Source organism: Macadamia integrifolia, unplaced genomic scaffold (genome assembly GCF_013358625.1).
Source record: "Macadamia integrifolia cultivar HAES 741 unplaced genomic scaffold, SCU_Mint_v3 scaffold595, whole genome shotgun sequence".
Lineage (NCBI taxonomy): Eukaryota > Viridiplantae > Streptophyta > Magnoliopsida > Proteales > Proteaceae > Macadamia > Macadamia integrifolia.
This window is the reverse complement of record NW_024870494.1, coordinates 494,490-522,293: the sequence shown is the minus strand read 5'-3', so window position 1 is coordinate 522,293 and position 27,804 is coordinate 494,490. Positions and strand designations below refer to the sequence as shown.

General features: G+C 38.5%; 5 protein-coding genes across 12 annotated transcripts; 1 reads left to right on the top strand and 4 right to left on the bottom strand.

Moving 5' to 3' along the window:
* Positions 1 to 2,646: 2,646 nt before the first annotated feature.
* On the bottom strand, positions 2,647 to 7,084 carry LOC122069375 (probable receptor-like protein kinase At5g24010). The gene has a single exon (XM_042633369.1). It carries the CDS (start codon positions 5,358 to 5,360, stop codon positions 2,835 to 2,837), a length of 2,526 nt encoding a protein of 841 aa, XP_042489303.1. The 5' UTR covers positions 5,361 to 7,084; the 3' UTR covers positions 2,647 to 2,834.
* Positions 7,085 to 7,211: 127 nt separating this feature from the next.
* On the bottom strand, positions 7,212 to 13,231 carry LOC122069376 (transcription factor bHLH113-like). Of its 4 annotated transcripts, XR_006137442.1 has the most exons (7): positions 12,616 to 13,231; positions 12,355 to 12,519; positions 12,191 to 12,256; positions 11,902 to 11,967; positions 11,719 to 11,778; positions 11,291 to 11,494; positions 7,212 to 8,430 (listed from the first exon to the last, which is right to left on the bottom strand). XR_006137442.1 is itself a non-coding variant. In XM_042633370.1 (6 exons), the coding sequence occupies exons 1-6, from the start codon at positions 12,907 to 12,909 to the stop codon at positions 11,342 to 11,344; spliced, it is 804 nt and encodes a 267-aa protein (XP_042489304.1). In that variant the 5' UTR covers positions 12,910 to 13,229; the 3' UTR covers positions 11,083 to 11,341. The 4 variants fall into 4 exon arrangements, 3 of the variants coding, with proteins under 3 accessions (XP_042489304.1, XP_042489305.1, XP_042489306.1); XM_042633370.1 differs by lacking the exon at positions 7,212 to 8,430 and having other exon boundaries at positions 11,083 to 11,494; positions 12,616 to 13,229; XM_042633371.1 differs by lacking the exon at positions 7,212 to 8,430 and having other exon boundaries at positions 11,083 to 11,491; positions 12,616 to 13,206.
* A 1,970-nt stretch (positions 13,232 to 15,201) lies between these two features.
* LOC122069393 lies at positions 15,202 to 16,628 on the top strand. Of its 5 annotated transcripts, none has more exons than XM_042633399.1 (3): positions 15,202 to 15,650; positions 15,770 to 15,904; positions 16,021 to 16,628. In XM_042633399.1, exons 1-3 carry the CDS (start codon positions 15,475 to 15,477, stop codon positions 16,052 to 16,054), a joined length of 345 nt encoding a protein of 114 aa, XP_042489333.1. In that variant the 5' UTR covers positions 15,202 to 15,474; the 3' UTR covers positions 16,055 to 16,628. The 5 variants fall into 5 exon arrangements, with proteins under 5 accessions (XP_042489333.1, XP_042489337.1, XP_042489332.1 ...); XM_042633403.1 differs by having other exon boundaries at positions 16,011 to 16,628; XM_042633398.1 differs by having other exon boundaries at positions 15,213 to 15,650; positions 15,770 to 15,936.
* A 3,904-nt stretch (positions 16,629 to 20,532) lies between these two features.
* On the bottom strand, positions 20,533 to 21,308 carry LOC122069392 (MFP1 attachment factor 1-like). The gene has a single exon (XM_042633397.1). The coding sequence runs from the start codon at positions 21,269 to 21,271 to the stop codon at positions 20,747 to 20,749; it is 525 nt and encodes a 174-aa protein (XP_042489331.1). The 5' UTR covers positions 21,272 to 21,308; the 3' UTR covers positions 20,533 to 20,746.
* A 5,136-nt stretch (positions 21,309 to 26,444) lies between these two features.
* On the bottom strand, positions 26,445 to 27,280 carry LOC122069377 (LYR motif-containing protein At3g19508). The gene is made up of 2 exons (XM_042633373.1): positions 26,849 to 27,280; positions 26,445 to 26,730 (listed from the first exon to the last, which is right to left on the bottom strand). The coding sequence occupies exons 1-2, from the start codon at positions 27,041 to 27,043 to the stop codon at positions 26,674 to 26,676; spliced, it is 252 nt and encodes an 83-aa protein (XP_042489307.1). The 5' UTR covers positions 27,044 to 27,280; the 3' UTR covers positions 26,445 to 26,673.
* Positions 27,281 to 27,804: the final 524 nt, after the last annotated feature.

Below are 27,804 nucleotides of genomic sequence, written 5' to 3'. Positions count from 1 at the left end.
TTGACATTAAAAGTTCTACAAAGCTTCTTTGTACTTTAAAGAGTATGCGCAGGGCGCGGCTGGCATTAATCAATCGATGACATTCCTTTCGTCACCCACAAGTACTAAGAATTTAACGAGTAGCTTCACTGCTTACAGAGTTACTTTAATGGCAAATTAAAGTCAGGACTTAAAAATCACCGACAGATCAAACTTTTGGACTTTATGATTCATTCATCTCTCTCTCTCTCTCTCTCTCTCTCTCTCTCTCTCTCTCTCTCTCTCTCTCTCGTTTCCACTTCCCATCTTCAGTTATTAAATAAGAGAGAGAGAATGTAGAACGCGTACCAGACTGGTAGCTAGCTAAATGTACGCGGAGATCCTTGAAATATAGAAGGAGAAGACCGTGTGAACTGAACTCTGTGTGTGTGTGTGTGACCCTATTTGGTTACAAGCTTTTTGTATTTTTACTATAAAGGGTAGTGGATTACCAAAATAACTATATAGGGTAGTGTACAAAGTCAAACCTTAGAACAGCCCAAGTGTGAACTTAGAAGAGCTAGCGAGCAACGCATGGGAAGGCCAGGCAGTGTCAAAATAGGGCCCATTCTCAAAAGCCCTTCACCGTCCTTAACAAACCCCCTTGTATTTACTAGTTAACTACCATATATTTTCTTGGAAAAGCATATATATAAGCAAAGGAGCTCATTAGCCCATCATCATCATCACTTCCAATTCTTCACAGAGATCTTGTTGAGAGAGAGATTTAAGAGAGAATTCGTGTTTTTTTAAGGGAAACCAGAGATGGGTCTGAGTTTGATGAGGATGAAGAAAAGCTTTTGGGTGACTTTAATGGTTATGACAGTACTAGTCTTAATGATGTGGCCAAGTCTTGTGGATTCCAGAGCCTTACGGTCGACAACAACGGAGGCGATGAGCAAGGGCGAGATTGCCGATTGCCAACAGAGTAATAATAAGGGAGAGATGATGAACGACAACACTGTTGCAGTGACTTCCTTTTCCGTTTCATCAAACAACAACACTCATGGTCGTGCTACTGGTGGGAGTGTGGGCTATAAGCTCTCTTCTGGACCCAGCAAGAACGGCCCTGGCCACTGATTCTAAACTAGGGAAGATGTGATCTCTCCTTCCATTTTTTTCTTTTTTCTTCTTCTGACTCGTGTTCATTCCGTACATGTAATTTGTTCATCTCCTTTAACCATTGTAACTGTAATTATACTTGGAGAGATTCTTTCCGCTCTGAATACTTCTGGTTCTTAATAGAATTTATATTTGAGGTTAACCATGGAGATCTCTTAATTTAGAGTCTGGGTAGGCAAACAGAGTAAATTTAAGAGCAAAGCCTACCAACCCATTGGTTGGAATTCCTTATTAGTTCATGACTGAAGTTGCAGAGAGGCCATCCAGGCATCCATCACCCCCTCCCCCGGCCCCAAACAGAAACTCCATAGGCGGCCTGACAAGGTTGGCCAACGAGGAGCAAGATCACGAGTAAAGGACCCATTTTGACGTCATATTGTCTGGAATTGGACTGTTTCTACTTTGTTTATTCCCAAGAAACATGCTTTTTGACCAAAAAGGTCTTCAATTTTTTGACGTGTGGACCAAGGAATTAGGTATCCGTATTGTATTATATCGGTGTATCGTTGATACTTATCGGGTATCTACTATCCGATATCGGTATAAATCAATAGTACCAGGATCTGGCATAATACGGCCGATATGTCTCCATATTGGTATCAGTTGAAACCAAAACCATTATCATTACCAGTATTTTTTTTTTCGATTAATAAAATAATTTGTTAGATTTCAAAGTGAAAGAAAAAAAAATTAGAAGACAAAGATGTCATCAAGAAGAATCGAAAAAAAGAAAAAAAAGAAAAAGAAAAACATGAGAATTAATCTGAAATAAATTCACAGTGCGATCTTCTAAAGACCATCAAAATTTTCATCAATTGAACAAAGAAAATAAGGGAGAAATCTAATATTGTGACTTTTTTTTACTTTGAAGTTGAAATAATGATCATGTCCAAGTAGAAGAGAGGAAGTGTATTGGTATAAGTATTAATATCGGTGTTTGTATTGATTTCAAACCATGTTAATACAACACCGATATGGTAGACATTGTAGCTGTGGTTTGATCCACTCTTTGGCCGATCCACTTGATCCATATAAATATCATATTAGTATTGCCTGGTAAGCGGATATGGTACCGATACTTAGAACCATTATGGACCCTGAGGTACATTGATCCTTGCCAAAGCTTAAGACATTAATCATGTACTCAAGCAAGTTCTAGCAAATGGTGTGTTAGGAATGTGCTAAGAATAGAAGTTTGGTTCCATATACCTATCCTGGAGGTCTATGAGCCTAGAGACATAAATGGTGAAGCTCCTTAGCTGCAAAATGGGTTTTTTTTTTTTTTTTTTTTTTTTTTTTTTTTTTTGGGGTACCTCGTGGAGATTCCACCATCTTCTTAGTTTTCTTCATGTAGGTCTATATGCCTAGAGACATAAATGGTGGAAGTCCCTTAGCTGCAGAATGGGGTATCTAAACTAAGAAGTGTGAAAGTGTGATCAGTGTGTACTGTATCAATCTAAAGAATGTATCTTTGTCTGTATCTCCTAGTGGAGAACCAAATCACTGTGCCATAGTAGGTTTTCCTTTCATTTATTGAGAAAGTAACATTAAAGGATACTGTCTAATTAAGCAACAGAAATTCAAGAAACTAACAAACTATAACTATAGGTACACAACATGGATAATTGATTGGTTCCATCAAAAGCAGAATCATAAACATATGAGGAAGGCTTTGGGTGATTGTTTGCTTGAGACTATCTGCCGTCATTGATCATCAATTGGGAGAAGACTTGGCTTTCCGATAGTTTCGAAACGCTTTCACTCATCATCGTCAGCACTTCATCCTCTGTGTCAATTGCATCAATCAGTGAAGGAACACACTGAACTCTAGGCATTGGGAGCTTAGGCACACCAGAGATAGTACTGTCCTCATGGGGTTCCCTCTGCACTCCTCCCGTCTCTTGAAGCTTTAATGCGTATTCCAAGTCCCACAATACATCTCCCATGGTGGGTCTATCAGCACCACATTCACTCAAACATGTCTCTACAGTCCCCACAAATTTCTTTACAGAGCTGGGATTGATCTTACCCACCAGCAAAGGATCTATTATATGCTCAAGGAGCCCCTTCTTATGCCTCTGCATTGCCCATTGAGCTAAATTCACTTGATCCCTCGGAAGCAATCTATTGATTGCCGGCCTCGCACATAGTACTTCAAGCAGTACCACTCCAAAGGAGTACACATCTGATTTTTCTGTCAATTGTTCACTTTTAAAATACTCTGGATCAACATACCCAAAGCTTCCTTTCACACCTGTGCTCACATGGCTTTGATCCAGAGACTGTCCTGGCTTCGAAAGACCAAAATCTGCAACTTTAGCCACATAATTCTCATCAAGTAAGATGTTTGTAGACTTCACATCGCGGTGAATGATTCTTCCTTCTGCACCAGTGTGAAGGTAATGAAGGCCTATCGCCGAACCAATGCATATCTCAAGCCTCTGTTTCCATGATAAAGAAGGTAAATTTGAATCATAGAGATGGCTTCTTAGTGTCCCTCTCTCCATGAATTCATAAACCAATATCATCTCTCCTTGCTCATCACAATACCCAATCAAGGAAACAAGATGTCTATGCCGGATTTTGGACAGGACAGTGATCTCAGTTTGGAATTCAAGAAGGCCCTGACCTCCTCCTGGTTCACTTCGTTTCACAGCAACTTTCATGTTTCTGCTTCCCAGAACCCCTTTATAGACTTTCCCAAATCCACCAGACCCAATAAGCAAATTCGGATCAAAATTGTTGGTGGCAATCTGTATATAATTGAAAGGAATCTTCAGACCTAGATTTGGGACAGGGGAGCCATTAGTAGTCCCTTCGTACAACCTATTGGATGAACTTCCTCCACACTCATACAATGGCAACCATGTGGTGATTTCATTTGGTTTTGGTTTCCTGCGCTGTTTCAGTCCCAGGACCGCAAAAATCAAAATGCCCATGAAAACAGCGCTTCCTAGGACTGAACCCACCAGCAGAGGAATATTTTTCTTCTTTGGATTGCAACTCAACGATGATGAACTCCCACTCCTATTGTTCATCACTTCCATGATCTCCAACCCATTCAAAATAGCGTTTTGGTCTTTCAAATCTGGACCTACACTGACCCACATCAAGCCTGAATCATCTGAATCAACCACATAGTCAATGTAATAAGGAGCTGCAAGCTGCTGAGTAGCCTGAGAAAGATCGATTTTCTGCATGAAATGCTTATTGATGAAGAGTCTGAAGTCCAGGGTATGAAGATCAGTACTTACAATGTCGCAGAAGTGTACCCGGACCAAGTGACTAACATTCTTACTCACATTAAAACGCCAAGTAATGTTGAAATTATTGACCTGTGACCCTGAAGACGCATTCATGTTCATTTCTTTGGCTGTCATGTAGACATGGGCAGGAGCAATATATTCAGTAGCTCTTCCTTGGTAATGAAGGATGGTAGAGTTAGACTTGTTCCTCGCCGCTGCAGGTATGTACAGATACATGTCGTCTGGAATCCAATTTCTCCAAAGAGAGTCATTTTCAGGTGTAATCTTGAGACCTCCGACATTGATCCTATGGACAGTCTCTAAAACCTGAGACTGAAGACCCTGATAGACCCCATTACTTCCAGAAGGAGAGATGTGAAACTGAACTTCGTCAGAGATGAAATCCACAGGTACAGGGAAGACTTCTATGGCGTTAACAAAGGCAAAAGCTTTTCCATGAGAAGGTAAAGGCGTGAACAGGATTGAAAATTTCCCACTTTTGATACTTAGTAGATACTCCTTCAGAACAGGTGTGTTAGCACTGTTCAAGACACTAAAATTCATAAACAGAGAAAACACAGGAGCGGCAGAAACGTTGAACACAGCCATGGCCGTATCATAATTTGGGTAGGAGGAAGGGAAGAAATGAAGGCGCACCATATGCATCCCAGTGTCATCGATATTGAACTCATAGGAAGAGGGCCTAGTGAAAACTCTTACGATTTGATAGAGAGGGGATAAACCAGAAGAGGGATTTACAAGTTTTTCAGAGATGTCTGGATTTGCAGAGACGTTAAAGGAGCTAGGGTTGGAGTCTCCAGTGAAGTTTCGAGTGTCTACGGCAACATTGGTGCTGGATCCGCAGTCGATGAAATATTTTTCAGGAAGAACATAAGCTGAGGATACTAGTTGGACGAGTGAATAATGGAGAACAAAGAACAGAGCAAGATTCTTGCGTGCCTGAATCTTCCCCATGGGTTATGGGAATTGGGTTTTGGTTACCACAGATTGTGCGATAAGCAGAGCAGTAAGAGCCACAGTCAGGAAGTGAGATTCTTCTGAGGACGAAGAAAAAAAGTTGGCTTGGAGTTGACTTGCTGCCCTCATCGTGGAAAGTTAGCATTTTGATGGATGGTACTGGCTAACGACGATCACACAGTTTAGCACAGGTACCTTATCTTCTCCCTTGGTCCCTATAAGAAACCAAGGTCGTGTTTGTATGTATTATTGCAATCTCCAAATTAGATGCTGGGTTAGAGTGTATTTTCAAACACAGCCCAAATATCAAGTGGTTTTGTGTCACGTCATCAATATCTAATATAACTTTTGCGTGACATTCATAAATTCGTGGACGTTCTTGATAAATATTGTGATCAACTTATAAATCTATCAAAATTTAGAGTCCAATATAGTCCAAATATTATCTTAGTATTAAGAGGCAGTTTAATGAGTTTTTACAACTTCTTCCAACTTCAAGAATGGATATGTATCTCAAAATTCCTATAGGTGAAAAAATCTTTAAAGTTGATTATGAAAATCTCATTAATTGAGTGAATCACAAGCTTCAAATTCGAAAGACGAAATTCTTAAGCTATACTAGAAAGCACACTCTAATACAATATATATTATCTACTCTTCCCATTCATTATATGTTTTGTTTTTTGATTGACTTAGTCTATGCTTAAAGCTATAGATAAGTGGAGTCGAAAATGTTTTTGGCTTTCAAGAGAATCAAGCTTACACCCTCAATTAGTTGGTTTAAGATTTGTCAGCCTAAGAAATATAAAGGACTCAACTTAAATCTAGGTTATGACAATAAATCTAGTTCACTAATTGTGAAACGTTTTATTAATCGAATGTATCAACAGAATAAAAAGGACTATTCTTCAACGGGAAGTGTTATGATTTCAAAAATCAACATTGGACTGGATTCATTTTGACGATACAAACTCAAAATTTTTTCATCTCACGGCATTTAAGCGTAAAGCTCATAATCTCATCAGATGTATTAATGTTGCTAGTACTACCTTGACCGAAAGAGAGGACATAGCTATTATGTTCACATCTTATTTTCAACATTTGTTTATGATTTGACTTTGAGTGGATATGAGAGATTTTTTTCTCCAAATAATAATAATCTCCTTAGTCCTATCTCTGATCATGAAATTTATTCCCCTATTATGAGTATGAATGCATCAAAATCCTAATGCAAAAAATAGTTTTTCTGAATTTTTCTTTTAAAAATAGGAATTGGCATCACTTCCACGAGGAAAGAATTTTTTTCTAAAGGCTATTTTATCAGATTTGTGAATTAATCTCGCTTTAATTCCAAAAGTGGAATATTCATCGACAATTTGAGATTATTATCCGATCAATTTCTACAATTTTGCATATAAAATCATCACTTGCATTATGGTTCATCGACTAAGACCCCTTCTTGATCGTATTATTTCCTTCAATCAAAATGATTTTACTAAAGGGCATAACATCTAGGATGATATTTTTATTTGTCATGAGAACAAGATGTCCAATCTAGTTTTGTGCTAAGATAGACAAAGAAAAGAAGGTCTCCAGTCGTTGGATCCCTCCTCATATACCTCATAGTACCTTTACTCGAGGGTCCAACCTAAAATCTTAAGCCATTTGATGGAGATCAAAGATTTTAAAAAGTTGGAACTGGATCAAATCAGTACCTGTCGACTCTGATTCAGCTGAAATCGGTACCCAAAACCATACAATTAACCCCTCAACGGCTAGACCCACCCAAATCTAGCGATTCGGTCTCAAGAACCTTAAAATTGGCCACTATATAACCATCTCTGCATGTCTGGTAGCATTTCACGTTAAGAATGTGCACATTATGACCCTCCCTATACCCACAGTAATGATAGCATTGTGCACTAGGTATGCCCTTCTATACAATTTCATTGATATGGGATTAAAAACATATCAATCACTACTTAGTTTGTGATGACAAAGTGGATTCAGTGAGATTAACATGGCATCTTTCACACTTCACATGCATGCTCTATAAATTACCTCAGGTTTTGGAACATTGGGATTCCCATGCTGATAGAAGCTTCCTAAAGAGAGAGGGCTTCTGATGCCATAACACCCCCAGTACATCTGAACTAAACCTTGGAGATCCACTACTGAAAAACTCGTCTGAGCTATTTGAATGCAATGACAAGATTGATCCACAAACCACCCAATATATCTTTAGATCAGCCATTCAGCCCTAATAGACTGCCTTGATTCCAAGTATTGATAACCCTGATGGCTTCCATCTCTTCATCTCTGGTGGCATTTCGTGTCCTCAACAATAACACAACCCACTGCTACTTCAAGGCCGTTCAAGGCAAGTTTTGCCTGCTCTATAGCTAGAGCCATAAATGCAGGCGTGGGAGGTGGAATATCCCCTCCTGAAGCCATCTATCAAAGGCAACCTGTCGCTGGATTCGGAGAGTGTGAGATGATCAGAATGAACCTCTTCTGTGGAACCAATTATCGAACACCTAAGACGCAAGGTGTTGTGTTACAGACTGTGGCAGTTTTGTTTACGAAGCACGGACAGAGCCGAACCACAGAGGTTGAGAGAGTGGGTGTCTTGCCCCCGAAACCCAAGACCAGCCTCCCTAACATGGAGCCAAGAGAAGAAGAAAATCCAGGATATTTGGGCCTGTTCCAGTACTTTCGAGCCTTCAAATATCCCCGAAGATGGGATTTGTGAGCCTTCTTTTGGTTGAGGAGTTGGGCATTTGGGCTTCTGCAGAGGGATGATTGACTAGAAATTCACACCATTTATTGGGCTTTGGTAATGGTACCCATCCAAAGCATCTGGAGGGATCAATGAGCCATCCAAGCAGGTCCACAAGCAACACCTAGGGTTCCTAAGGTTGTGCAGTTCCCATCAAAAGTGAACTTCCCAAGTATGCAAAATAGGTTAGACTTCAAAGCTATATAGGGTTTGTAATCCCTCTGTTCCTCAGATTTGGTAGTTTTTTTCCCTTGACAATCACCAAAATAACTTCATAACGTTTTATGCCTAAAAATAAACAAAAAAAATTGGTTACTAATTAAGCACCTGAATAATGTGATGACTTTAGAACTCATGCAAATGCAAACTTGGTATGATGCATTGACTAGGGAAGGGATGATATCCTATAGGATCTATTTACTTGCAAGGGAAAAAAAAATATATATATATATATATATATTTTTTTTTTTTTCTTCTTTTCATTTTATTTTCTTTGCAACCAAATAAAGCTATAGTGATTTGCATTTGAAATATGCGAGTATCCCCCATGGTATTCATCGAAAGAACTCTATTACAATGAATATCAACAGCGATGTCCATGCTCACCAGGAGGTCCAGGCCATTACCTCCCAACCTTCCCCATTCTATAGATAGGTACGAAAAAAAAAAAAAGTTTCATCAAAAGAAAGGGAAAAAAAAAATCAGTAATGAGATATTTAGGATAAAATATTTTTCTTTCTTCATAAAGAGAACAAATATTAGAACCTCCTACTTGGATTTTATTTTGGTATCAGAACCATCCAAACCCATTATGATAATTATACATCCGTGTATGACTGTCAAAAATAATAATAATAATAATAATAAGCAGACGTATCACATGTATGTTTGGCCACCATAAGGAGAACTATTGAAAATAATCCTACATCAACCAATCTTGGGATTTTTGAATGACTTAATATACCAATTAGAAGAATCTCTACCTCTAAAGTTTGGTGTAGGTACGTGCGTGGCAAGTTTCAGTAAGCAGTAAAAACACCACCAGTGCAGAAATAAGATTTGGGAATATAAAAAAAAAAAAAGTGTTAAGAGAAAGTCAATACTAATCTTGAAAGTAGTTGGATAACTAGGACGGTCATAGAAAAATTCAATTAATACATGACATCTATGAAAATTGAGGAATAACTGGATCATGTAATTATATTAAACCAGTCCAAAAGAATAAAAGGAAACACATAAGAGAGAAAATGATAAAAGAAACAAAAAAAATCAATAACCCTCAACGAATATTCTTATCCTCAATGAAATTATGCTATGACCTTTAAACCTGATAACACCATGCCACTGATCTTGACCACTTGAAATCTAATCAGGTTCCAAGCAGATGAAGAAAAGAAGAACCTAATTTTGTCCAAGTGAAGAGAAAACCATAACGAGCATGAATTTAGGGGACGGTATAGGTATTGATATCTGTGCATACCGATCTGGATCAAATCGATAAATATTCATCAATTTTGTCCTTACTTTTTATTAAATGGTGTTACTGTTTTTCCCCTGAAACGTACGATAAACAATCCAAATCGATCAAGGATTGAAGGTCAATCTCAACTGATACCAATATAATACAATCAATAAAACCGATACGATATCAATACTTAAAACCGTGATAAGGAATTATTTTAAAGGAACTGAGAATGTATCTAATCAACCTAAATACCTTTTCTTTTCTGCAAACTTCCATACCAATTTAAGGATCTCTGCCATAGTGACATCTTTGATTCTTCTTACTTTTTTTTTTTTTTTTTCTCTTAAAGACACAATTAAATGTGAAAAGACTAATTATCGCGCCACAATTGAATATCTTACACCCAGATATTCCTTCGCCAACCAGCAGAGTTTTGAGTTCCCTCGTTTTTATTTTTAAGAAAAATTTACATGATTACTCATTTTTAAATTTCTTTTTACAAAACCACCCACTTAAGAAGAAACCAAAAAAGAAAAGAAAAAATTTTTAAAAAAATATAGCCAAGAGAAGAAACCAAAAAAAGAAAAGAAAATAAAATAAAAAAATTTTATAGAGAGAGATAGGCATATAAAAAATTATTGTATAATCCTACTTTTTTTTTTATCTTATTATATGTATTGTACTATTTTCTTTTCTTTACTTAGTTACCAATCATAGCCTTTAAGTTTTAAGTTAACAAAAATACCCAAAATTGAGTTTGAGTTTACAAAACTACCCACCCAAAGTTTTAGTCAACAAAAATACCTAAATTAGATTTGAATTTATAAAACTACCCAAAATAATGATTCTCCATCCTCGATATATAATTAGGTGGATATATAATTAAGTGTTTTTTTTATAACCCTAACTCAATTTTGGATATTTTTATTAACTTAAACTTTAAGTGAATAATTTGTAAAAAAAAACAGAATTTTAAGTATTTTTATTGACTGAAACTTTTAGTACATAATTTTATAAAAAAAAAACTCAAAAATAAATAATCATGTAATTTTTTTTTTAATAATAAGAAAGAGAAAATATCATTAATTAAAAATACGATATCAATACAAATTGGCCTAGATTGGACAGGATTGCCCTTGATTTTCTTTAAAAAATGCAATTTTGACAATTTTACCCCTGATCTGTACCGTTCCACCAATACGGTATCTGTAAGGTACTGAGATTGGTTGGGGCATCCAATACCTCTACCTCTACCTCTACCTCAAACCATGTTCTGGGATGTAGTCTTAGCACAACTCTCTACAGTTTTCAAAACTCTCAAGTCTCAAGTCTCAAGTCTCAACAAGAAGAAGAAACTTGGACAAAGATAGGCCTGTATTATTCGAGTGGGAGCTTGTTTGGAGTTGGGACCAGAAGTCAGACTACTCAGACCAACACCCCAAAAACCATTCCCACGGAGAAATTAGAAGGACCAATTACAAGAAAATATTCATGCCGCTTTCGATGATATGTGTAATTGTGTATACATCTACACGTTTCGATCTCTGCTTCTCTAGGTCTCTACCCCTCTCCTTCCCTTTCCAAAAAATGAGAACCAAAATTTTTCCCCAAAAAAAAAAAAGATACTGGAAGAAGCAGAGCCATGGATGAACAGAAAAAGCCCAAGAAGAAGAAGAAGAAAACCTGAACACACTCTATCTTTGAGACTGTATTTCTATAAGCACTGGAGAGGATTCATTGTTTGGGGTTGGAGTTGGAAGCCATGGCAAGCGACCAGTAATCTGCTCCGTTACTGTTGGCCATGTGAACTGTGCATGCAACTGGTACCAAGCAGAGTCCTCTGCTCCTCAGTTCATATTTTGATTCTTCTTCCTCTCCTCTTTCCTGCTTGAAAAGAAAGAAGAACAGCATCAATTTCAAAACGAAGACAACTATAATAACGACAACGAACTAATTTAATATAATAACAATGACGATTTCATTCTCATTCTCTCATAACTACTCAGATTAATTATTTACTAATAAAGTTAACAAGTAACGACGATTTCATTAATTCATTCTCATACCCAACTAGCAAAACGAAACTAAAAATTTGGCAATTATATATTTACATGCAGATTCCTCCCATGCCCAGAAGATGATAATCGCTGCATATATGGAGAACTCAGAACCTGCAACACAAACAAAGAGAGACAGAGAGAGAAAGAAAGAATTTAATCATCTTTCAGTGATTTGTTTTATTTCATACTTGACGTCCCCACCACCATTGGAAGACCCAGAAATTTCTTAATTACCTGAACTTGGTCATGCAGGAATCTGATATACCCCATCGCTTCATGAAGAACGGAAGCGGTATCTGTCTGCATCAGTCAAAAGTTCCAAAACCGAAAGGTAAAGAATAGTCGTCATTATCGTATGCGACAGAACAGACAGCCATTAATTTTTCTTACTTTCTTCTCTGTTATCTGATAAAATATTAATAAATGTAGAAAATTCTACTCTCATTTTTAATTCGATCAATGGAACTAAAGAAATTAAAGGTAAGTTTTGGCCCCTTTTTTTTTTTTTTTTTTAATATTTCACCTTCCCAAAAGGAGAAACAAGTTGCTGCAATGCTGTAATCCGTTCTCCCAGCTTCTCTTTCCTCGCCTGTCAATGATACAAAAAACCCAGTAAAAATCCCCATTAAAGCGACAATTTTTCAGACTTGCAGAAGCTAATAAAGACCCTGATACTGATTCTCTAACCTTTGCAGGCCCCTTTGAGGCAAGGTTCTCTGTTTTAACCTTCTTACTCGTTTTCCTGTAATCACCTGAAGCTCCTGAGCCCAAACTCGAACTAGGAACTGATCCCACGCTTGACTCATTTCGCTTCTTCTGCTCTGTCTTTGCTTCTCCGCTTTGGGACTTCGACTTCATGCAAAGAATTCGACCCCAAAGTAAATTGAAGAAAAAATAAGGAAAAAAGGTTTAATAAGAAAAATTTGGGTTCCGTTGTGTATCACTTACCTTTGGGTTGGAGAAGCTACCTGTGCTACTACTGTGGTTACTAGATGAAACCGAAGAAGAATCACTAGCAGTGATTCCCGATCTCTGGGCGATCATCCCGTACTCACCGACCCCCTTCGCTACTTGGTTGCATGGATTGCCAAAACAGAGCATCTTAGGAGCTTTCTCAGCTGGAAAGATAAAGCTTCCAGTTTCCACCATATCAAGACTCGCATGATCTCCGGAATCTAACAACCGAGTGAAACTCGTCCCAGGAATTGGGTCTTCATCGAAACCTTTGTTCGCAGTCGCCATTAAAGAACTTCACAGAGGACCACCGAAACAGAGACTGAAAAACTTGATGAAAGAGGAAAGAAGGGGAGAGAGAGAGATGGACGAAGGGCAGTGGCCCCTGGAGTTTCTGAATAAACGTAGGAAGCTTCGTAATCTGGATTATCTCAAGTGATGGCAGACGAACCAGGAGAAGATGACTCCTTTATTACTTAGCTCTCTCCATTTTGCTGTCTTTTTCGTTTCGCGTTTTTCTACTCTTGTTATAGTTGCAGAGACTGAGACGTCTGGGAGGGATTCCCAGGCTTTGTCGGTTTCTCTGTCTCAGTCAAAACCGCTTTGAGAAAACTGTGCGTGGTTTCGAAAGCAATGGCGGTTTTCGGTTCCTTTGTCTCCCAAGAGAGAAGAGAGAGCTTCTACTATGTTCTGGAAATGAAACGCTACACATTTCTCATCAAGGAAATGGATAATCTTAACCGTCCATGTTATCAAATTATTCTAATCGGTTGGTTAGTGTAATGTGCTGGCAGGTTTACAAGTGGGCCTGCAGATACATGGAAGCGCATTGAGGGTTCTGTCCCTGGCTGCATGATTGAGACACGTGGCGTTTTTAATCAGTGAACAGTTGCCGGGAAAGATGAAAACGACGTCGAGGGAGGGGCAAGGGCCCACTGTAGTCAGCAACTCCTGTCGGGATTGAGAGATCTTAGCTGGCGAGAAACGCGAAAGACGACAAGCAAATGCCACGTGGAGGGACAAAACCAAATTTTTTGGAAACGTGGGATTTAGATCTATGTTCGCTTCTTCCCAGACTTTTCTACGTCTACAGTATGCTCCGTCGTTCCGTTTTAAACAATGCTGCTGAGATGTCATGCTAATAACAGTTGGATAGGCATCTTCAGACATATACGTATTTTTTACATATTAGAGTGGGTTAGTTGATTTGATTTAATCACGACCGTTGATAAATCGACTGAGCTTGATTTTTCTTTTAGGTTTCAGGGGAAAGAGAGAGAGAGATGACGTTTTTACCCTTTTCATATAACCACATCCATTATTTAAGATAATCAACTGGACATTTACTTTTGTATCATTACCAAATTACCAAATTGGATTCACTACATCTCAAATTTTAAACTCATTTAGAAGAGTGATGTGTCATTTTGCAATGGTGTCCTTTTCTCTTTTTATAAAGGGAAAGGGTTCTTAAGCAAGGAGGACGGATCTATTGCTCATATGCGGTAGAGACCAACATCTATCCTTTTTTTCTCAAATATACCCCTCTTTATCCTTGTAGTGGCAGAAAATGAGACGCGTATTGATCGCTGACTCATATTACCAGATGATCGTACGAGCAGTGGATTCTATCTCTTAAGCAAGTGGGTGAATTGTATCAATGAAGTGTAGTAGACCAGCTTTATACATTAGAAGATAAAGAAATTTCATGTGAAGAGGAGAGAAACACAATAAGGTCATTTATGACCTTTCAACATTTAAAGTACCTTCTTTAAGGAAGTATGATGCATCTATTGTTATTTATGAACAACAATTTATATTTATTGCACAAATTATGGAATGAGAGTAAGTACGGTTGAGGCAAAAGTGAAAGGACTTCAACAAATCCAAGGAGCATTGCTTTTTTCTTTTTCCTTTTTTTTTTTTTGGGGGGTGGTGGTGGTTGTTGGGGCGGAGTCTAAAAGTCTATATCAAAATTGTGTGCGGTGAGTTTTTAGATGCTCATTGCACCTCACTGTTCACTGCAGACAATTGAACTCTAAAATTTGTCATGGGTTATAATTTTGTTTTTAAAATAGATGAATCATGTGAAAATTTATAACTTGTCATTACGTCATTATTAAAGTTCACACACACACACACACATATATATATATATATATATTTTTTAAATGATCATATGCAATGACAGGATTTATTATTGTCGAAAAATAAAAATGTGGGGGAAAAGAAGGATTAGGGATTAAGATCCTTTTTTATGGGGCCGTGGTCTTGCTGACCAAATTCTTCTCAGAGTTCAGAGGGGTGGTGATCTAGTGAGCAATGAGAGCTCAATTTCGAATTTAATCGTCTAAGAAAATGATTCAAAGAAACTCCAAGTAGGTAAGATCATGCTTGAGCTGAATTAAAATTTTGATTAGTTACAAAATTTCATAGTCTATTATGTTTTTAGATCATCATGTTAAAACTGCTTCATTATCCTTTCATGTCAACGTTGTACTTTTATTTTTTATTAAAAAAAAAAAAATTTAAAGCAGTGAAGCTTTTCAAATTCATGTAGACGTGGATACACTATGAAGTAAATCTCTATCTTAAAGTATATCTTAAAGTATTCCTAATGTTGATGCTCTTAAGGCTGGCATTTCTTTGGCCTTTTCAATTGCAAATAAAAGAACTAATAAAACTAATCGTCTTCATAATTATATATATTCAAGCAATCAGGCAGACACTATTGCCTGAGCTTACTTCTGAAACAGAGAAGCCAAAAACCCACAATCAATCAAAAACCAGTAGGATCACAGGAAGATCACCACTACCATTCACTGATCACAATGGAAGTAGGAGGAGAAGTGGATGGTGAGGAAACCAAGCCGCAGCGATGAGGTGTTGGAGGCAGAGGATCAGTCACTCAAGCCGTCAAGCCCAACCGCAGCTAACCGGATTCTTCTTCTCCCACTGCGTCCTCCTTGGAAACCAAAAACGTTCCTGACTTTCACAAGTTCCTATCCCTCAACTCACAACAATCTAATGTACTATGAATTCCTACTTATTCCTACTCATATACCCTCTTTTTTTTTTTTTTTTTCCGTCTAATTTTAAATTTGGGCTTCTCACAAGTCTGTTGTGATTTGTGTCTTGCCTCTCTCAGCTTAACTTTTCTGGAGATGGATCATTGTCTGTGCAAGAGGAGTTTGTTGACAAACAGTGTCACACGGTTTGAGTTTGTTGACCCCACTACTACAAGGAGTCGATATCAATTGACAAACAGTGTCACACGGTTTGAGTTTGTCACCTCAACAATCATATTCGCTCACTGTTGTCAACTTTGCCATTGTTGTCCTTGTTAGATGCCTATGTAACTTGCTGGGTTTTGAATTGTTTTGTTTTAGATGGGTGCAGGCAGGGAATGGGTGAGCTTCGGAGATGGATGTAATCTTCAGTTGAACAGGGGCCATGACCATGAGCAAGTGGGAGCGGCAGAGGCTTTCAGAAGCAATCCAGCAACAAACGACTGGATCCCTAGCACTGAAGTAGCAGGAGAGGTACTCTGAAAATCTCTAAGGCAGAAACTTAAAAGAGGATTTAACCGATGGTCATCTCTATGTTTTCTATTAGAACAATTCCGTCTCTTCCATGCCCAGTCGAAGCAAGAGTTCATTAAATGGCTAAACCACACATCGCCTGCATCTGCATCTCAAGCAGAACAAGTAGTTTCCAAGGACATCCACCCAGCGCTAATTTTAGTTGCTACCCTGGCGGGCCTGCTTCTGGATGATCTAAAACATGTATTATCATGTTAGGTATATCTAATGGAGTCGTCTGATTCAATTGTGATAATAAGTACCAAACAGACTTATCTAACCCATTTCCATGATCATCGAAATAAGAAGACAACTCCCAATTGAAATATGAAAGTAGATGTGTTTTAAGATTTGGGATATTCCAGAACCTGGGGATCTTTAAGCCCTATAGACTGCAATAGAAAACAGGGTTGAAACTTGAAGTCATGATCTATTGCAAGGCAACCCACATGAAAGCCTTCATAAAATCCAAAAGGTTGGGATATTGCCATACATAATGGGTATTACAAACCTGGGTTCATGTTTCCAAGCTGATTCAGATATGTATTTGTTATGTATTTTTTTGAACACTGGGCAAAGATTTCAATCGAGGCTCAAGGGCTTTAACCAACAATAAACAGACCTGATTGCTAAACAAACTAATCAGACTAATTCTGCTGTAAGCAGTTTTTTTATGTGGGAACCCTCCCTCCATAGGGCCAAATCACTCTAAATAACAGACATGTGGCAAGACCCAAGAAGATTTTATTGATCCATTACCGGGGGGGGGTGTTGGAGGGAAAAATAAATAGCACAAATTGATGAGATACAATAATAATATAGTACATGAGCAGGATATAATTACATGTCACAATATGACATAAGAACTGGTAGTCCCACCTTTAGCTGGCTTATTCTCTAATGAAGTAGCTAGAAGTCAGAAGATCCACCTAAAATGTTAATGTTGAAAAATAATGACAACCCACAAAAACATCCTAAAATGATTAATAATTAGCTGACATCAGAATTTAGATTTTTAAAATCTACAAGAAGTTAAAGGTAAGCACAGTTAACTACAGTTAGCTTCTTGAAAAAACTATTTATTATGAGATGCTGATTGAACATTCATTATTTGAGGTTCCCTTGCAACCAAGCCTCCTCAGAAACCATAATAAAAGTTCCTACCTCTTAAGTGTTGCTATCAATCCAGCAATACCCCGTACCTGCCCTTGGCCATAGACCTCTTCAGAAATGGCTTTACCACAACAATACTTCAAAATTTCCCTCTCGAACTTTGAAATGCACTAGAATCTTTCAGCTGAACCATCATACATCACAAGGGGTCCACACAAAAAGCTCAGTCTCAGCTTATGGGCAAAATTTCTTCATATACTCGAAAAGGTGTCGAGGACTCGAGCTAAAAACCAAACCTGCCAGCTAAGAGCACCGCTGGCCATAAATTTTGATCCGTTCGAAATCAGAGAGGGCATGCTGTCAATTCAGGGAAAGGTTTGATTTACTATGGGGAACCTCAAAGCTACAACCTTACGCTCCAGCATATGGTTCCTTTCAAAGCAAAGCTACAGTTGAAGTAGAGGCTCATGAAAGCACTCTTAAACAGAAAAAGGTGTTACCTCCCCCCACCCCTAACCCACGCAGGAAAAAAAAGAAATCCATCAACCATCATCTTTCTCCAACATGTAGGCAAGACAAAAATTTCAAGGACTAATTTAACAAAAAGAAAAGATAAGACCTCAAACTACTCGCAGGGATTTTTCTAAGGAACTTCATTATAACATTGATGGTTATTTGGCCAAAATTCCTAGACAATTTGAAACCATGGTCTTTGAGAATCGCAGTAAGAGGTGGTATGTTCAAAGTATATCCTTCTACAAGAACATGTGACAAACAGTATTCATGTATTCATCCAAAAAAAAAAAAAGAGTATTCATGTACTCAAGAAAAAAGAATAAGAACAGTATAGTCAAGATGATTCGTAGAGAATGGAAGGAAGAGATTGTTATGCCCGCGAAGGATAGAGGTCACTTCCCTAAATATGGATATGTATTCTTTCAATATATTCTTGAGGAGCAGAAGTAAATTTTTGTTTTGGGTTGGGGTTGGGGTTTGGGGCAGCTTAGCCCACATCTAATCTAATCTGTGATAATGAAAAATATAGAAGAACGAAATTTCTTTTCTTTTGTCAACTACTCATAAATATGTAAGAAAGAGCTTGATTGGGAAGATGATCAGATGCCAAGTTTCCTTATCCAGCGTTATTTAAGTATAACACTTCAAAGTCTCTCATGAGAAAACCCATTATCTTCAACTAAGTTCCTGGTAGTCCAAGATACATGGATCTGCCCAGAAAAGCATTGATTACACACACAGACTAAGAGCACCTTCGAGTCATACTTGGCAAAAACACCAATTGCTTGGCCAATATAAGAGCTTCCCATTGCAGCTCTACTAGGAAGTCTCAATTGAACACTTTTCCAATCCATTCAGCTCTAACTCTACCAGGGTAAAAAGCAAACAGCTGCATCAGATTTGAAATTCACTGAAAAAACAAATTTTGCTTATCAAATTGGAGAGATGGGCCACCAGCAGATTAGGGTGAGCTTATCTATAGGTCCATCCTGATCAAACATAAGAGCACGATTTCGAGGAAGTGCATTTATCTGCTACCCAACTGGTGATTCTTAAATCCATTTGAGCTAGCGACAATGACAGCAGACGCCAAATATTCATATACAGCACAAGTAAACTAGCCCCTGAACTCCCCAACCATCTTATATCTATGGTCTAAACCAGAGATGACCCAAGTGAATTTGCAAACCTTACTCGAGGGGGGATTTTCATTAACTTTCCAGGAAAAAGGGGCAATGCAATACACTATTGTGGTAGCTGAAACAGCAGACTCACCTACTACATTACAATACCTAGCTCCTTATACAAGACCCGCGCTGGCCGAATATTTTATGTATCGTGAATGACATACTTCAATCATTTATAATGATCCCTCCAAACAGGCACAAGCTTATCAGGCCCTCAACTAATAATAAATTTTCTCTTAAGCCCAAAGACACACTTATTCAAATGGTCTTGCTCCAAAATTCATTATTGGCTGACATGTTCTCACAAAATGCAATTACCTTGAGCAATGCAACTACAGACCATCATTTCAATGCGAACATGTTCCTTAAAAGTTCTCTGCTCAACCTCCTCAACAATATTGTCCTTTGTTCATCAACAATGGTCCCCAATTGTTTCCCAGAATCTCAAGCTTCTGCACTGGGAAGCTCCACACTGGGTATTATTTGTATAGCCACCATAAATTTTCATGCATCCAGACTTGAAATAAGCATAAATATCAGATGTATTCCCATTTCATCTGATGTCCAACAAAAGTAAAGAAATAAATCATATGATTCTTGGATGAGTTCTTGGCCTGATGCTGCTATATTCTATACAACTAATGAATTGCTACACAATCTGGGCACATTAATGTAGGAGCTACGCCTATGACTGACAAGGGCGCATATGGAAACATACACTGACATGGCAAGAATGCACTCAAATGGAAATATCCAGGATAACAGATTAAAAAAAATTGCAGAGGTGACTCACCACCTCTTCTTACAGCTTACAGCTTACAGCTTACAGCTGGTTTCAGCCAGAATTAGAAAAAGAGACGACCACAAACGCCTCAATTCAGCTGAGCTGTATCAAAATCCTATGGGGTTTGGATACACCTAACATGACTGGTACCAATTGCAGGAATAAACCACTAGGAAGTATAAAGGAAAACAAAATAAAATAAAATCCAAACTCCATGTCGTCTCAGAATATTGTTAAATTCTTCAGAGAAAGTGTTTCCTTGTGTGTGGAAAGTATACATGTTCTTTTGTTCAGTGCAATGGAGAGAATTACAACCAGACTGTTGCAGAACAGGCTCAAAGTCTTGGTTTCAATTGAGGGAAAAAAATGAAGATGAGGAAGAAGAAAATAGGTGAAAAATGAAAGCCACAGTGAAAGAATGAACATGACTTAAACAAGAGAAACAAAAGAACAGATACTCAGATCAAGCAGTGAACATGACTTAAACAAGAGAAACAAAAGAACAGATACTCAGATCAAGCAGAAAGGATTGGAAAGAAAGAACTAAATCGCATTGTTTACCAAAACAAGAGCATTTCCTACTATTATAACTCTTAGAATCCTTCAAGGAGAAGAAAGGAGATATTTCATAAAATTCAAAAACAACCGCATTCAATAAAATCCATGCTAAACCAAAAGGCCCATAAAGTGCATTCCACAAGGCAACCAATATAGTAGAGGAACCGATCCCTAAACCAAAAGCCCCATTAAGTGCATTCCACAAGGCAACCAATATAGTAGAGGAACGGATCCCTAACCAAAAGCCCCATTAAGTGCATTTGACAGGGCAACCAATATAGTAGAGGAAGCGATCCATGACTAATACAGATGCATTTCAACATACGAAGAGTTCAACAGTAAACCCAAAGGTACCAGAAACCCTAAAAAGAAAATGAAATTCATATTCAACTATCAGTTTGGGCAGATGAGATTTCCTCACAGGCAGGAGGAATAGCAGGAGAATCGGCGGCAACCGAAACCGGCGACGAATTGTCAGTGGGGGATGCAGTGGCAGCTCTGGTTTTAACGGTTTCTAGCATTCGCTTACTGATCTCCCTGGAGTAGAGCTGAAGAATATCGATGCCATCGTTTTCGGCAGTGCTGGAAGCGGCGGCATCGGAGGCGACGGAGAAGGCTTCTTCTTCGATTTTGTGGGCGGCGGAGGAGGCCTCGTCTGCTGGCATGGAACCATAGCGCTTGGCGAGGATGGAATTTGTCGATAGGGTTTCAACGAGTCGTTTGGCGACGGCTTCCCTTGTGTGCTGCGTAGGGGGCCAAATGCTAAATGAGGCGATCGTCTTCTCCAGCTTCGTGCGCGTATTCTGTTGTAGCTGCTGCTGCTGGGTCTCTTCGGCTTCCGCCATTGGAGTCGGGGGCTTAGTTTCTTCAACTTCGACCCCTTGGCTTCTCTCCTCCTCCTTGTCACTCATCGTAGAATTGCAGAAACAGACGATCGAATAAACCCTTCTAAAGATTTATATATTATAAAAATTATTTAATGGCCCACATCTCAGAATAAAAATCGTTGGCAATTTTAATCTTGTACAATTCTGTACAATACCCCCATTGAAAGGTGATACATGGACAAAGTGGTTTGAACGGCTCAGATCAATCCTCTATTAATCCAACTCCAAATCAGTGAGTTGAAGTTGGATCAATGTAAGATTAATCTGAACCGTTCAAATCACTTTATCCATGTGTCACCATCTGAAAAGGGTATTGCACGGATAAAGAATTGCTGACCATTTTTATCCACATTTTACAACAGTGGGTGGATCTGTAGCCTCCAATGGAACGTCTAATCATTCTTTTCTATTCCGAAGAAAATATGGACGGTCCATCTGATAATGGAATTGCTCATTTTTTCTTTTTTTTTAATTGGATTGGCATTTCCCTCTTTCCGACACATTCTCTTAATCCCTTGCGTAGTACACTCAACATTAGCTGGAAAATAACATAGGCTTGGTAATTAAGGCCCTGGTATCACTTTCTTTTTTAGTTTTATCTATATAACAAAATTCATTAATGAAAACTGTTTTTTACCAAAAGATAAAAATGGTTTGACAACTACTTGAGAAAAATGGTTTTTTTGAAGAAATGGATGAAAAGATGTTCCCTTCACCTATCTTCCTTATAACTCTCTTTATCCACTTTGGACTGAAGAAAAGGGGGGCAAGGGCTTGGATTACTAATTGCAAAAGAAATGAATACTTTACCCCTCCATATTGGGACTTTGAACACGTGCTCATTAAAGTTCAACGCAAAAATAATTGAAAATCAATTTTGACCAAACACACATAAATGATTCTTGATCTCTTTTTGGTTTTTGTGTTTTATCATTTTTTTTTTAAATAGAAACAAACTCCATAAATGATACCAAGTGCAACAAAAACCATTTTTGTGAATAAAAATAAGAGAAAATTACATTGCCACCCCTTGAACTTTGGTCCTTATTCAACACCACCCCCTGGACTTTTCGAAACGTCAAAGTCAACCCCTAAAAATTTAAAAAATTCCAAATCGGTCCCTGCCGTTAGCCGACCCTGTTAAGCAATGGAATGTCTGTTAGTTTTTATTTAAAATGCCCAAAACACCCCCATATGATGTGAGTGGACCATATTACCAAACCCTTCTTCCAAACTCACTCATATATGGCTGGTTGACAAAACCGAGAAGGGAGCTTGTGCTACAGCCGTTGTCATAGCCATCGCCATCGCCATCGCCGTCGCCGTCGCCGTCGCCATCGCCAGAATGTAAAGCTAAGGAAGAATGTGGGATGGTAATAAACCAAATACAATCGGTTCAACCATGTACACAAAGAAGTTTTGATCTCTAAACAAAGTTTTAGTACCAGAGAAGACGACACCCAGCCCAAGATTTGATCTTGGGGACGTGAACATAGTCGACCCAAGTCGACAAAAATCAAGACAATTAACTTGTAGAGAGAGAAATAACTTACCCCACAACTTGTATCAATGGCGGTTCTAATGGATCCATCATTGAGATTGATCAACTCGCCGATATCATCAATATAAGCATCAGCGCCGTTAGGGAACATGGTACCACCACCGGGGAACTTGAATCGATCCCCTTCAAATCGAATCGAGTTCTGAACCACCTTCTCCACAGGGAACTCGCCGATATCATCAATATAACCATACGGTGCCGGCACACGACACTTAAGTTGCAGTACACCATTGACAACCTTCCCCGAGGCCATCGATCCCCTCGACCGAGCCATCTTTGCCAACGTCATATCCCTTCCAATCTCTTAGTTTCAAACCAGAAAAAAGATCAGTGAAAAATCATCCAAGAATTGGGGATTCAGTGAAAAAAGGGAAACCCAATTCTGCTCTTCTTGACCTCTTTCTACCGTGGAAAAAAAAGAAAAACATATCTCACACCAAATTTAGGGTTTCAGACCATTTCTTTAAAAGGTAATCAGCCATTAATGGACTTTGAAGGAAAAGATTCAAAGATCCTGGCGAAGCAGACGAACGAGAACATGTATGTACTCTGTAGAATAGAGAGAGAAAGTGAGATACTTCTTCTCTCTACCAGCTCTCTACTATTTTTTGTCTCTTGGAATCGGTTTTTTGACGAAAATCGAGATTGCTTCTTCCCAGAGACTACGACGGTGGTGAACGGAAACCTAATCCTAGATTGGGAGACAACGGGAGGGATTTGCAAAGAGGTTGGGATTTGCAGAGGGTAATATGGTCCACTCACATCATATGGGGGTGTTTTGGGTATTTTAAATAAAAACTAACAGACATTCCATTGCTTAACAGGGTCGGCTAACGGCAGGGATCGATTTGGAATTTTTTGAATTTTTAGGGGGTGGCTTTGACATTTCGAAAAGTCCAGGGGGTGGCTTTGAATGAGGACCAAAGTTCGGGGGGTGGCAATGCAATTTTCTCTCAAAATAAAAAGGAAAAATGATACTAAAGAGGGCCTAAGAAATTTTAGAACCATCTTACCCCCAAAAAAAATAACAATAATAATAAGACTAAGTTTTCTTTCAATCGTATTGAAGATTCATTGGTCATGGAGCTTTGATGGATTCTAAGAGTAGGCATTCCTCGTAGGAGGAGAGTTTTTCCACAATGGAGAATTTTTTTTTCACCTAAAATAGGATCTAGTTTTAGAATATCTTAACCAATGATAATTTGATGCTACAATTGAACTCTAGGAAAAGTGAATGTCAACGTACTAGGAACTATGGAAACTCTCAAAGTGATGTATAAAACTCTAATCTTTAAATTTTAGCTTTCTTTTCTTTTCTTTGATTGAAAAAAAAAAAAGAGTGACCGTCAACACTAACCCTAGAAAAAAATATATCATCATTAACACACACTGTCTATTGTTGAATGTCTAAATACCCTTTTCTCAAAAACAATTACTAGAGTGGTTGGATGGTACCCTACTAGTACATGCATACATATTGAGAGAATATAGGTTCAACTCTCCCGTTTTCACCTTATCCATTAATGCAACCCTAAGAAAACCTTCTCCAATCAAATCATCAAATCATTGGATCAAATCTTGTGGATAAGAGTTCTCTCTTCATCACGAGGTTAAGAGAAATTGAATCACTAAATAAATAAGAAAGTATGAGAGAAGATTCCCATTCCCCCATCTTGCTAATATGGGGAAGAATTCACACACCACACCAATGGTTGTCTTGAGAAAAGAGTCGAGGCAATATTGCATACTTTCTTTTTCTTTTTTTGGTTGAAATAAGATTCCCATTCCCCCATCTTGCTAATATGGGGAAGAATTCACACACCACACCAATGGTTGTCTTGAGAAAAGAGTCGAGGCAATATTGCATACTTTCTTTTTCTTTTTTTGGTTGAAATATATGTTGGATACTTGAGGCTTCGTATATTTTGTTAAAAATGTAGCAAAATAAAATAAACAAGAAGAAAACTCCTTCCCTAACCATCACTAGTGACAATTGTGTAATAAAACAAACTGTTTCTAAAAAATAATAATACCGAAATAATTTCCCTTAAATTTCTCTGATATACTCTTTCTTTCTTTTTTTCTCTTGATAATGAATTCATTATTCACAAAAAATAAATAAATAAATAAAAATTCACCAAAAAAAAAAAATTATATTGACTCAGATATCCTATTTGTTAGCCATTTCCCTATAATCCATACAACGGCCTCTTTTTTTTTTTTTTTATTCCCCTCTCTCTCTCAGCGATTGTTAGGCACTCGAACCGTGGTTAAATTCTGAAGATAGATTGCAGGTATGGGATCAGACCAAAGCAATTCTGATTTAAATCCGGTGATTCACTTGATCTGATTCCACAAACCACTTTAGAACTACTAGGAGTGGTTCATAAGACAATGAAGGGACTATAATGCCTTTAATAATATCGTCTTAGTACACCCTTATGGTCTTCCTCTCCATTGCCTTCGTAGAATTGCTCATCCTTCTCCGACATTCATCAATCAAACCCTGCAAGAATGAATCTCTTACTCTTTTACCAAAAAAAAAAAGTGCATCTCTCTTTTTCTGAAATATCACAACCTTCTTCTCTTCCCCCTGAAAGGAACCCACCTCAAGATTGGGCTAGAAATCAACCTCCTCATCCCCAAAGGCCGCTTTGTCTCAGCAAACTGCATCATGATATCCATTTTCAGTTGAAAAAATATGGACTTCAATTTCACCTTCTGCAATCCTCAACTAAGGGACAGGGTGGCTGATCTCTTTTGAATACTCAGAAGAATTTTGGAGATTATTTGAGAAGTTTTAATGGCAGTGACTTGGTGGAGGTGGCACCACTGGTGGCCTTAGAGAGACCTCCCAACAGTGTGGTAGTTGTAGCCTAGATGTTCACTGGCCAAGTAGTGGGCAGGCTTGCAAGGATGATGTTGTTCTTGGTCAAGCATTCATCGATGGCTGATGGAGACGAAACAAGAATGATGGAGCAGGAACCAAACTGGAGACAAGACAAAGGACAGGGCCATATTGGCTCGCAAGAGCCTCTAGTGTTTGGTGAATCGGTTTACTCTGGAGGAGGATCAAATGGAGGTGTCCTAGTATTGGAAGAGCAGTTGGTGATGGGGGTAACTGTTTCTTTGGTTGAAATATAAGTTACAGAAAAACAAGGTAGTACAAGAGCTCGTTGGGTTGCTTTGTCAAGAACTGAGCCTCAAAGAAAGAAGGAACCCCCCTGGCCCCTCCATCCGGGGGTTGTTGAAGCTTCTTATCTTCTTATTTTGTTGGCACATTTGAAGTACATGTGTGCAGGGCCAATCATCCTAAATCCTAATGTGTCATTGTGAAGCAGAAGCACTATGCAGTCTGTACTTCGGAGTATGCGCTTCTTGCACCTCTCAGGACTAACACATGGGCTTTTAAAATGAATAGGCCATGTCTACAGGATAGATGTTTCAAGAACCAGGTCAGGGAAGACCAAAACTACGAAGGCACATAGCTATATTAAGGGAAATAGGGGATAAGATTAACCCAAATTTCTCTTGGGAACCAAGGTACAAACCAAACAGTCATGAACAGATCTCCTTAACAGAGATAGTGAAATTACCATACATAGTAAATGGCCTTAAAGAAAAATGCAAACCATGTCCAACAATCCATAAAAGGTTCAACTTTGTAATAGATCAGGCAAAGTACTATATGGGATTGAATCAACAACTATATCACAACTACAATTACATTCTCAAACTATTGTAGTAACTGTAGTGAACATGAGATAATTCAGGAAGAAAGCCAACGTGACAGACAAGTTCAACAAAATTTATGTTTGGCGTACTTATTTGGGAATATAAACAAACAGGTGGCAGGCAAAGAAAGTCAGTGATTGCAGCAGATCTCCTTCAGCTTATCGGCAGCCGCTACGTTCACCGAATACTGCACATTCGGGTAAGAAAGCAAACAATGGGTTAGTGGGTTCAACACTGCGAACTCAACGATATGAGAAAGAGTTAAAATTAAAGAGATCATAGAGAGAGGGAGAAGGGGAGAGGACCTTGGAGAGAACCCAAGTGGCATGGACGTAGGTCCTATTGAAGATCTCGTCGAGGGCATTGGCGTCGTTGGGATCTGCGTCTCTGTAGTTGACGAAGTTCTCTCTGGTATACTTAGAGTAATAGGGCCTGGTGTCCTTGGGCAACCGCCTCACTAGCCTCAATATCTCCCCATACGCCCGCAATCCTTTCTCCATGCCTTAATCTTTTATCAATTATCAGACTCTCGTCGCAGAAAATGAGACTGCCCAACCCTTTAATCACCGATAGCTTTTTCCTTCACAAACTATTTAGAGAGAGGCGGCGGCAGTGGGTGGTACTTGCCGAGCTCGGAAGCTCCTGCAAATCTGCAATTGAGTAGTAGTCTCATTAGAGGGTCCCGCTTCCGGTTCAGTGAGAAGTCTTTGATGTGGTCCGGCCAACCGGAAAACGAGTTCACCCAACTCGACCCTTTGGTGAAGTTAGGCTGGACTTGTCAGGAACGTCAAGATTTGGGCCACGCGAATACCAATTAGGTATTTTGGGTTGGGCTTCAGTAGAGGAGGGCTCATAAAACAAAAGGGATGGAAGGAATTTTAATTAAACAAGGGAAAAGTGGGACTAGAAAAAGGGAAGATCTTGTTGTAGCCATGGCTTATTACAAAATATTGTAATTTCACCTTTTTGGCCTTTTAGTATAACACACTTATTTTTTTAACTATAGTAAATTTCTATCATTTTCATATAAAAATGCATCAAATAACTTTTGAATTTTTATTTATTTATTTATTATTATTATTTTAAGAACAGAGTTACTGAAGAGAAACATGTGTATAACCAGTGGCTTCCTTCACACAGAGTTGGTGAAGCCACAGATGGAACTCGGCCAATCTATCACATATACAAGAGACATGACCTTCCTTGCTAGGACATCAGTAATGCTATTCACAGCCTTGGAATATATGAAAAATAAATTGAT

Excerpts from the sequence above, each read along its gene's own strand:
- LOC122069375 (XM_042633369.1), bottom strand. The coding sequence starts at position 5,360 with ATGGGGAAGATTCAGGCACGCAAGAATCTTGCTCTGTTCTTTGTTCTC.
- LOC122069393 (XM_042633398.1), top strand. The coding sequence starts at position 15,475 with ATGGTGAGGAAACCAAGCCGCAGCGATGAGGTGTTGGAGGCAGAGGAT. Across the intron at positions 15,651-15,769 it reads TCAACTCACAACAATCTAAT|CTTAACTTTTCTGGAGATGG; the intron begins GTACTATGAATT and ends TGCCTCTCTCAG. Across the intron at positions 15,937-16,020 it reads AACAATCATATTCGCTCACT|GCAGGGAATGGGTGAGCTTC; the intron begins GTTGTCAACTTT and ends AGATGGGTGCAG.
- LOC122069392 (XM_042633397.1), bottom strand. The coding sequence starts at position 21,271 with ATGAGTGACAAGGAGGAGGAGAGAAGCCAAGGGGTCGAAGTTGAAGAA.
- LOC122069377 (XM_042633373.1), bottom strand. The coding sequence starts at position 27,043 with ATGGAGAAAGGATTGCGGGCGTATGGGGAGATATTGAGGCTAGTGAGG. Across the intron at positions 26,731-26,848 it reads CCACTTGGGTTCTCTCCAAG|TATTCGGTGAACGTAGCGGC; the intron begins GTCCTCTCCCCT and ends CCGAATGTGCAG.
- LOC122069376 (XM_042633370.1), bottom strand. The coding sequence starts at position 12,909 with ATGGCGACTGCGAACAAAGGTTTCGATGAAGACCCAATTCCTGGGACG. Across the intron at positions 12,257-12,354 it reads CCTCAAAGGGGCCTGCAAAG|GCGAGGAAAGAGAAGCTGGG; the intron begins GTTAGAGAATCA and ends TATCATTGACAG. Across the intron at positions 11,495-11,718 it reads GGCATGGGAGGAATCTGCAT|CAGGAAAGAGGAGAGGAAGA; the intron begins GTAAATATATAA and ends TTTCTTTTCAAG.